The sequence below is a fragment of the Bison bison genome, unplaced genomic scaffold, assembly GCF_000754665.1.
Source record: "Bison bison bison isolate TAMUID 2011002044 unplaced genomic scaffold, Bison_UMD1.0 scf7180017864383, whole genome shotgun sequence".
Lineage (NCBI taxonomy): Eukaryota > Metazoa > Chordata > Mammalia > Artiodactyla > Bovidae > Bison > Bison bison.
This window is the reverse complement of record NW_011494955.1, coordinates 4,045,769-4,056,028: the sequence shown is the minus strand read 5'-3', so window position 1 is coordinate 4,056,028 and position 10,260 is coordinate 4,045,769. Positions and strand designations below refer to the sequence as shown.

The 10,260-nt window shown below is 40.0% G+C and overlaps 2 protein-coding genes across 7 annotated transcripts in view; one reads left to right on the top strand and one right to left on the bottom strand.

Annotated features, from left to right (window-relative positions):
- LARP4 (La ribonucleoprotein domain family, member 4) overlaps positions 1–301 on the bottom strand; it is a 69,692-nt gene extending 69,391 nt beyond the window's left edge. For 5 of the 6 annotated variants that reach the window (XM_010857810.1, XM_010857807.1, XM_010857809.1 and 2 more), the window contains exon 1: positions 125–301. Coding sequence is in view for 4 of the 6 variants with exons in the window: in XM_010857807.1 (XP_010856109.1) it covers positions 125–142 (18 nt within the window). In the remaining 2 variants the exon portion in view is untranslated. Of the gene's footprint in view, positions 1–8; positions 100–124 lie in introns of those variants that run through there. The other variant, XM_010857811.1, reaches the window with a different exon arrangement.
- Positions 302–4,397: 4,096 nt separating this feature from the next.
- The window catches only part of FAM186A (family with sequence similarity 186, member A), an 85,127-nt gene continuing 79,264 nt past the window's right edge, over positions 4,398–10,260 (top strand). The window contains exon 1 of the mRNA XM_010858073.1: positions 4,398–4,565. Coding sequence (XP_010856375.1) covers positions 4,398–4,565 — 168 coding nt within the window. The remainder of the gene's footprint in view (positions 4,566–10,260) is intronic.

Genomic DNA, 10,260 nt, shown 5'->3' with positions numbered 1-10,260 from the left:
GTGTCAGCCTGTCTGCCGGCTCCGCGCCGTGTACGGCCTGGAAAGTCACATGGCGCTGGGACCGGCCGGCGCCTCCACACTCCAGCTCTCCTCAGAGCACGATGAGGTTCCCAAGTCCACTCACCTCCACGAAGAGCAACATGTCTTCCTCCGCTCGGCCCAATCGTTCTCGCCGACGCGACTCCAACTGGCTTACAGGCCCGAGCCCCAATCGCTAGGATAAGGACACTCGCCTGGCCCCTCCACCCGGCAGCGGACCCGGCTCCTCCCCCGCCGTCAGCCGCTGCGCCCTGACCCGCCCTGTCCCACCTCCCTTGAAACAGCAACTGTTTCCGGCTCTAGAGAACAATTGCTTCCGGGAGAAGAGAAAATCCTCGGCGCGCTCAACTTTTGCACTACCTTTTCCAGCCGCAGTTTGGACTGTACTATTATCTGACATGGGGGTGGGGGGGTGCAATCTATCAGAGGAATGCACCATTCTGTGCCACGGGGGTGTGGAAAAATTTTACGGGCACATTTTATCCCTGGCCCATTGGAGAGTTACCGTAATAACTCCGCAGTTTCTCATGGCCCAAGACCTATGCTATGCTATGCTAAGTCACTTCAGTCGTAGCCGAGACTGTGCAAAGTGTACTGAAAAATGCCCGGCCCTACTGAAAAGGCGATGACTCGCAGAAAAAAAAGAGAAGGGGAAAAAAGCAGCAGTAATGGTAAACATATTAACAGCAACCCGTTCACATTAAAGGCCTGGCACTATTCTAACTATTATATGTGAATTAATCTAAACAATTCAACGCAATAATACTGTTAGCCCCATTTTACTGTTGAAGGAGCCCTCTAGGGCTTCCCTCGTAGTTCAGTTGGTAAAGAATCTGCCTGCAGTGCAGGAGACCTGGGTTCAATCCCTGGGTTGGGAAGATCCCCTGGAGAAGGAAATGGCAACCCATTCCAGTATCCTTGCCTGGAAAATCTCATGGACAGAGGAGCCTGGTGGGCTACAGTATGGGGTCGCAAAGAGTCGGGTACGACTGAGCGGCTAACACTGGGAGAGTGGGTTTCCCTAAGACACACATTCAAAGAACTTTGCCCCACGTTCTCTTGAATCAGGTACCCACATCTTTGCTCAGTATGTTATTTGGTAATATTAATACTTAATCTGGATAGCCTCTTCATTGATGTCCTGCCATCAATTCAAATGAAATACAATAAAAAAAATTTTCTTTATAATTATCTGTGAGGTGATCCCAATTCTTTATCATCTTTAGCCACACTTACTAGGATTTATCCCTCCCTCAACAGTCCCACTTCTATATCTTAACTCAGACATTTGTCGTTTGAAATAATCATGTCTTGATTTTTCAATAAATTTTTTCTACTACATTATTTCAAAAAATCTTCCTAAATTGAAGGTTTCATTTTCACCAAACTGTTATTATATCCCATGTAATCTCCCTTGTGTGTATGCCTGCTAAGTCGCTTCAGTTGTGTTGGCCTCTGTGTGACTCTATGGACCGTATCCCACCAGATTCCTCTGTCCATTGGATTTCCCAGGCAAGAATACTGGAGTTGGTTGCCATTTCTTTCTCCAGGGGATCTTCCCAACACAAGGATTGAATCCTGGTCTCCTGCATTGCAGGCAGATAGGGAAGTCTAAATTCAAGATTACTTCACTTCAATTAAACCAGTTACTTTCCCCCTGAAGTACAAACTCAGCACTCACCTCCAAAGCCATGGCTCAAGGTATCTTCCTTATCTGGAATGCCTTCATTTGTCAATCAACCTTCTCTCTCCATAAGGTTTTCCCAAAAACTCCGTTCCTCACAGATCTCTTCTTCATGTCCCTTGTTTAGCACTTGAATATTATATTCTAACTTAAATTCTTTTTTCTTTTTTTGTTGTTTTTCAGTTTCTTCACGGGTACCCTATCATATATTCTTAACAGTCTAGGATAATGGTAGCCACATAGTCATATCTCAACAAATGCTCGTCAAATTGAAGAGATTTTTTTTTTTAATTTGTTTTAAAAAGCCTTCATTGCCAGTTGCTGATGAATTCCATGCTGCATAAAAAGTATGAGGGAGAGAGAAAGCACAATAATACTAAATTAGTTTAGTTGACCAGCATGTAGGCCACTTTGTGAATGCCTACTAGGGTAAGCAATGTAAAGGAATCAAGAGGAATTAAGTTATTAAAGGACCTCATAATTTAATAATATTATCAACAAAGTAATTTAATAGATTAATTGATAATGTCAAGGAATATTGGGTAATGATGGATATTTTAATGAAACCTCACATTTCTAAAAACAAATAATTCTCCTTAATTGTGGCCCTTTCAGAAAACATTATGAACTCCCTTGAATAAATAGACTTAATTGTGACTTATAGGAAAGGAGGGAGTGATATCTCATGGGGAGGGGGAGGAGGGTATAATCTCAACAATAAAAGAAAATGTTCCGGACTCAGAGAAGTTTCCACAAGGAAAGGAGTTTTAATATTTATTTATCTCCTTACTTACTTACTTATTTAGTTGCACTTGGTCTAGTGGAGGCGTGCGGACTCCTAGTAGCAGCATGTGGGATCTAGTTCCCTGACCAGGGATCTAACCCGAGCCCCCTGCATTGGGAACAGGGAGTCTCAGCCACTGGACCACCAGGGAAGGAATTTTAAACTATAATGAATGTCCAAATATTTTAGACAATTTCCATGGAAGTACTGAAAAAGAGTATGCCAAACGTTAGATAAACCTAAAGTACAGGGACTTCCCTGGTGGTCCAGTGGTTAGGAATCCACCTTCCAATGCAGAGGACACAGGTTCCATCCCTGATTGGAAATAGAATCCCACATGGCACAGGGCAACTAAGCCTGTAGGCTGCAACTATTGAGGCCCGTGTGCACTAGAGCCAGTGCTCTGCAACAAAAATCTGCATGCTGCATAGAAGAGCTAGCACAGCCAAAAAAGGAAAAAAAGAGACCTAAGGTACAGCATCTGGTTTTGAGAAGTTCAACAACTAGTGGATAGAAACAAATAATAGTTACACTTCAATAAGTACAATAATACGAAGTTTACAAGATGATTTGGGACCACAGGGGAGGGATAACTTAGACAACAGGGTCTTAAAGAGAAGGGAAAATATTTATATATTGCTTGATACTTTTAAAAGACAATTACATTATGATCCCCTGTATCCCTTTCTCCAAAGGACTGAAACAAATTGTTTAAATTTACAAGTTTTTCAACAAGCACTCATAAAGTACTCATAGTTCTCATAGAGAAATTGGTATACATCTACAATTTGTATAAAATCTAAAACCTACATAGTTTTACATATGTAGGTTTTACATAGTTTAGGAACACACCTACAGTAAAACTATATAAACATAGACTAGACATAAATACATCAGATTTATGCTTGTTATGGCCCTAAATACATCAGATTTATGCTTGTTATTGCCCTCTAAAAATGGGTAACAGGGAAGGAAGGAATCTAGAGAGAATAACAAACTTTATCTCTAATGCTTTATTAAAAATATCTGCAGCAAATATGACAAAATGTTAATATCTGTTCATTCTAGGTGATAGGCACACGGCTATTTGTTATATTATTTTCTGTACTTTTTTGTACTTTTTTAAATTAAAAAATAATCTACACCACCAACAAAACCATCTGTTCTTTAATTGTTCCAGTGTCCAAAATATTTTCACCTCCTCTACAAAGGAGCTGCCCAAAGTGATTTTTTCAGTTAGAAAGCAGCCTCTAAGCATACCCTTCAATTTCTCAGCCAACTATGAAACTTCAAAGCCTTCTTCAGTCAGGCTCCTTGAATAAATGAGCCACTAGGCAGTGCAAAGATTGTAATCTTCATCCAAATACTATCTTCCAAGTTACTACAAGTCTAGGAAAAGTTGAGAGGCAGCTGAGGAAGTTGTAATGCAATTATTCCATTACAAGCTTAAACATTCTTAAGCAAAACCTCAGGAAGAGAGAAGAACCAGGAGTTAAAATTGATATACTGGATCCTGAATTCTAACACCTAGATTTTTAAGCTCATTTAAGCAATGCTATATCGTTATTTCTTTTATAGTTCCTGTTGTCTATTCTTTCCTACCCACCCTCCCCCCTTCACCCGCTACCATCACAGCATATAGAATGCCTAATTCTCTGCATACAGTAAGCACTCTTTAAGTGTTTGAGTCAATGATAATGTCACAATGGATCTAATATGACATCACCAGGACCGGAACACCATGGGTAGGATCAGGGTACTCCACAATCTCTGAGAGCAAGAAAAGCCACTTCTAGCTTCCTTGTGGATGGCTTAAAAGCATTTGCCTATATTTTGTAAAAAACGAAGAAATAAAAGAAAATCACTCAACTTTCCAAAACATTTATCAAAATGTCAACTGAGAAAAACGAAAATGAAGCAGAAAAAGAAATTTTCGATTTCACCAAAATGTACAAAGCTGTCCTAGAAAGATCAGAGGTTCCTAATATTGAGATTCCATTTGCAGTTCAGGATGTCATCAGTAGGATTGAGCAAGCACAGCTCCAGCGAGCCAGAGAGGTAAGTAGTAAATGAAAAGTTTTGGATTGCAACTTTCTTTTTAACCTTTCCCTGAGCAGCTACTTTATTTTTTTTTTTCAAAGACTCACTTTGTTTTCATAATAGTTGACTTAGATAACTTTGATTCCAAATGACAATTTCCTCTGACTGTGGATCAGTCAGTACAGTTCAGTTGCTCAGTCATATCCGACTCTGCGACCCCATGAACTGCAGCACGCCAGGCCTACCTGTGCATCACCAACTCCCGGAGTTTACCCAAACTCATGTCCATCGAGTTGGTGATGCCATCCAACCATCTCATCCTCTGTCATCCCCTTCTCCTCCTGCTCTCAATCTTTCCCAGCATCAGGGTCTTTTCAATTGAGTCAGTTCTTCACATCAGGTGGCTAAAGTATTGGAGTTTCAGCTTCAGCATCAGTCCTTTCCAATGAACACCCAGGACTGATTTCCTTTAGGATGGACTGGTTGGATCTCCTTGCAGTCCAAGGGACTCTCAAGAGTCTTCTCCAACACCACAGTTCAAAAGCATCAATTCTTCGGTGCTCAGCTTTCTTTATAGTCCAACTCTCACATCTATACATAACTACTGGAAAAGACATAGCCTTAACTGGACAGACCATTGTTGACAAAGTAGTGTCTCTGCTTTTTAATATGCTGTCTAGGTTGGTCATAACTTTTCTTCCAAGGAGTAAGCCTCTTTTAATTTCATGGCTGCAATCATCATCTGCAGTGATTTTGGAGCCCCCAAAAATAAAGTCTGTCACTGTTTCCACTGCTTCCTCATCTAATTGCCATGAAGTAATGGGACTGGATGCCATGATCTTTGTTTCCTTAATATTGAGCTTTAAGCCAACTTTTTCACTCTCCTCTTTCACTTTCATCAAGAGGTTCTTTAGTTCTTCTTCACTTTCTGCCGTAAGGGTGGTGTCATCTGCATATCTGAGGTTATTGATATTTCTCCTGGCAGTTGATTCCAGCTTGTGCTTCCTCCAGCCCAGCATTTCTCATGATGTACTCTGCACAGAAGTTAAATAAGCAGGGTGACAATTATACAGCCTTGACATACTCCTTTTCCTGTTTGGAACCAGTCTGTTGTTCCATGTCCAGTTCTAACTGTTGCTTCCTGATCTGCACACAGGTTTCTCAGGAGGCAGGTCAGGTGGTCTGGTATTCCCATCTCTTGAAGAATTTTCCACAGTTTATTGTGATCCAAACAGTCAAAGGCTTTGGCTTAGTCAATACAGCAGAAATAGATCTTTTTCTGGAATTCTCTTGCTTTTTTGATGGTCCAGTGGATGTTGGCAATTTGATCTCTGGTTCCTCTGCCTTTTCTAAAACCAGCTTGAACATCTGGAAGTTCATGGTTCACGTATTGCTGAAGCCTGGCTTGGAGAATTTGGAGCATTACTTTACTAGCATGTGAGATGAGTGCAATTGTGCGGTAGTTTGAGCATTCTTTGGCATTGCCTTTCTTTGGGATTGGAACGAAAACTGACCTTTTCCAGTCCTGTGGCCACTGCTGAGTTTTCCAAATTTGCTGACATATTGAGTGCAGTGCTTTCATAGCATCATCTTTTAGGATTTGAAATAGCTCATCTGGAATTCCATCACCTCCACTAGCTTTGTTCATAGTGATACTGCCTAAGGCCCACTTGACTTCACATTCCATGATGTCTGGCTCTAGGTGAGTGATCACACCATTGTAATTATCTGGGTCATGAAGATATGACAGAATGTGGTCCACTAGAGAAGGGAATAGCAAACCACTTCAGTATTCTTGCCTTGAGAACCCCATGAACAGTATAAAAAGGCAAAAAGATAGGACACTGAAAGATGAACTCCCCAGGTCAGTAGGTGCCCAACATGCTACTGGAGATCAGTGGAGAAATAACTCCAGAAAGAATGAAGGGATAGAGCCAAAGCAAAAACAACACCCAGTTGTGGATGGGACTGGTGATAGAAGCAAGGGGCGATGCTGTAAAGAGCAATAGTGCATAGGAACCTGGAATGTTAGGTCCATGAATCAAGGCAAATTGGAAGTGGTCAAACAGGAGATGGAAAGAGTGAATGTCAACATTCTAGGAATCAGCGAACTAAAATGGACTGGAATGGGTGAATTTAACTCAGATGCCCATTATATCTACTACTGTGGGCAGGAATCCCTTCGAAGAAATGGAGTAGCCATGATAGTCAACAAAAGAGTCTGAAATGCAGTACTTGGATGCAGTCTCAAAAACGACAGAATGATCTGTGTTCATTTTCAAGGCAAACCATTCAATATCATGGTAATCCAAGTCTATGCCCCGACCAGTAAAGTTGAAGAAGCTGAAGTTGAACGGTTCTATGAAGACCTACAAGACCTTTTAGAACTAACACCCAAAAAAGATGTCCTTTTCATTATAGGGGACTAGAATGTAAAAGTAGGAAGTCAAGAAACACCTGGAGGAACAGGCAAATTTGGCCTTGGAGTACAGAATGAAGCAGGGCAAAGGCTAGTAGAGTTTTGCCAAGAGAACACACTGGTCATAGCAAACACTCTCTTCCAACAACACAAGAGAAGACTCTACGCATGGACATCACCAGATGGTCGACACCGAAATCAGATCGACTATGCTCTTTGCAGCCAAAGATGGAGAAGCTCTATACAGTCAGCAAAAACAAGACCAGGAGCTGACTGTGGCTCAGGTCATGAACTCCTTATTGCCAAATTCAGACTGAAATTGAAGAAAGTGGAGAAATCCACTAGACCTTTCAGGTATGACCTAAATCATATCCCTTATGTGGAAGTGAGAAATAGATTTAAGGGACTAGATCTGATAGACAGAGTGCCTGATGAACTATGGATGGAGGTTCCTGACATTGTACAGGAGACAGGGAGCAAGACCATCTCCAAGAAAAAGAAATGCAAAAAAGCAAAATGGCTGTCTGAGGAAGCCTTACAAATAGCTGTGAAAAGAAGAGAAGCGAACAGCAAAGGAGACAAGGAAAGATATACCCATTTGAATGCAGAGTTCCAAAGAATTGCAAGGAGAGATAAGAAAGCCTTCCTCAGAGATCAGTGCAAAGAAGTAGAGGAAAACAATAGATTAGGAAAGACTAGAGATCTCTTTAAGAAAATTAGAGATATCAAGGGAACATTTCATGCAAAGATGGGCTCAATAAAAGACAGAAATGGTATGGACCTGACAGAAGCAAAAGATATTAAGAAGAGGTGGCAAGAATACACAGAAGAATTGTACAAAAAAGATCTTCACGACCCAGATAATCACAATGGTGTGATCACCCACGTAGATCCAGACTCTGGATAACAAGCTCCAATTCTTTTTTCTTTTTTTAACGATTTATTTATTCACTATTTTTGGTTGTGCTAGGTCTTCATTTCTGCATGCAGGCTCTCTCTCTAGTTGCAGTGAGAGGGGGCTACTCTTCATTTCAGTGCACAGGCTTCTCATTGTGGTAGCCTCTCTTGTTGCAGAGCACAGGCTCTAGGTGCAGGGGCGTCAGTGTTTGCAGCACAGATTTTCAGTAACTATGGCACAAGGGCACATTAGTTGCAGCTCATGGGCTCTAGAACTCGGGCTCAGCAACTGTGGCACATGGGCTTAGTTGCTCTGCAGCAAGTGGAATCTCCCAGACCAGGGATCAAACCCGTGTCCCTTGCATTGGCAGGTGGATTCTTGTCCACTGTATCACCAGGAAAGTCCCCACAAGCTCCACTTCTATATTAATCGCTTTCAATTTCATATCATAGTTAATCAAGCTTTTTAAGAAATGAATCACGTGTTGTTGAGTGACTTTGATAAAAAAATTATTCTATAGCTAATATTGATATCTAATTTTAGTCAATAGCTTTCATTTGTTTTCTTTTTTTTTTATTTGTTTTCTACTGAGCTTTTATCAAATAGTTATTTACAAGAAGAAATGTGATTGTGTGTGAATTGACTTCTAGCTCCTTTTCTTTCCCCTAAACACTTCATAGAAGAGGGGTTTATTGGCCAAGAGAAATCCAAAGACAGTACATTTTTTCTTTTGTGTTTTTCTAGGAGTTTTATACTGTTAGATTTTACATTTAGGTCTATGATCCATTTTGTTTTAATATTCGCATATCATATCAGATATGGATCTAAGTTCTTTTTTAAAAACAATTATTCTAGCTCTGTTTGTTGAAAAGACTACTCTTTCTCCATTAAATTGCATTTGCACCTTTATTGAAAGTCAATTGATCATATATGTGTGGGTTAACAGTCTCCAGTCTGTTCTCTTGACTATTTAAATATCTTTATGTCACTACCACAGTGTCTTGATTACTGAAGTTTCATAATTCTTGAAATCATATAGTTTTAGTTCCTAAACTTCGTAGTTTTTCAGTTGTGCCCAACTTCTCTCACATCAGCCTTTTAACTTTTTATCCTGTTCTTGGGCATTTCTCTCAATACTTAAACATTCGTAACCTAAAAATTGTCTTTGTTCATACTACTTTCTCCCTTGCTTTTCCATAGGAAATTTAGAATCAATCTGTCAAATTCTATTGGGGGGAAAATGCCTACTGGTATTTTGACTGGGAATGTATTGAATTTGTATATCAGTTTGGGGAGAATTGAATTCTTAACACCATTGACTCTTCTGACCCCTGATCATAGCATATCTCTCCATTTATTTAGGTCTAATTTTTCTCAGCAGTGAATGTTAAGCCAACCTTACGCTTTTGGAACAAACTATTTGCTTTGCGTATAATTTGCTCTTCTTTTTTTTTTTTTTTTTAGTTTCTTTAAGGTACAAGCTGAGGTCACTGATTTGATAACATTGGTTTTATTTTGTTTTGTTTTTAACTGTGCGGAGCCTTCGTTGCTGTGCCAGGGCTTTCTCTGGTTGCAGTGAGCAGGAGCTACTTCTTTTTTTTTTTTTTTTGGAGCTACTCTTCATTGCGGTGTGTGGGCTTCTCATTGCAATGGTTTCTCTTATTGCGGAGCACAGGTTCTAGTTGCTTTGGCTTGTTAACGTTTTTAGTGTTTTGTTCCATATATTTCCCCCTCTGCAAATGAAAATGCTGTGTTTTCATTTTCATTCAGTTTTATACATGTTATAATTTCATTTTTAATTTTTTCTTTGATCCATGTGTTATTTAGAAGAGTGTTATTTCTTTAGTTTCCAAATATTTGGAGACTTCTTGCTCTTATTTATTTCAAATTCAATTTCATTGGGGTCAGAGACCTTATTTCATATGATCTGAAACCTAGTGAATTTCTTGAAATTTGTTTTATGGCTCAGAATATGGTCTATATTAGGAAATGTTATGTATGCCATTGACTATAGTTTTCATCTTGTTATTGAATATAAATAACAATTACCTCAAATCAGTTGATAGTATTGTTCAAGTCTTCTGTTGTTTTTTTCTCAACTTTATCACTTATTGAAAGAGGGATATAGAAATGTTTGGCTACAACTGTGCAATTTTCTATTTCTTCTGATAGTCTATCATATTTCCCCCACGTACTTTAAATCTTTATTATTAGGTGACTAAACATTTAGTACTTTGGCCACCTCATGGGAAGAGTTGACTCGTTGGAAAAGACTCTGATGCTGGGAGGGATTGGGGGCAGGAGGAAAAGGGGACGACAGAGGATGAGATGGCTGGCTGGCATCACCGACTCAATGGACATGAGTTTGAGTGAACTCCGGGAGATGGTGATGGACA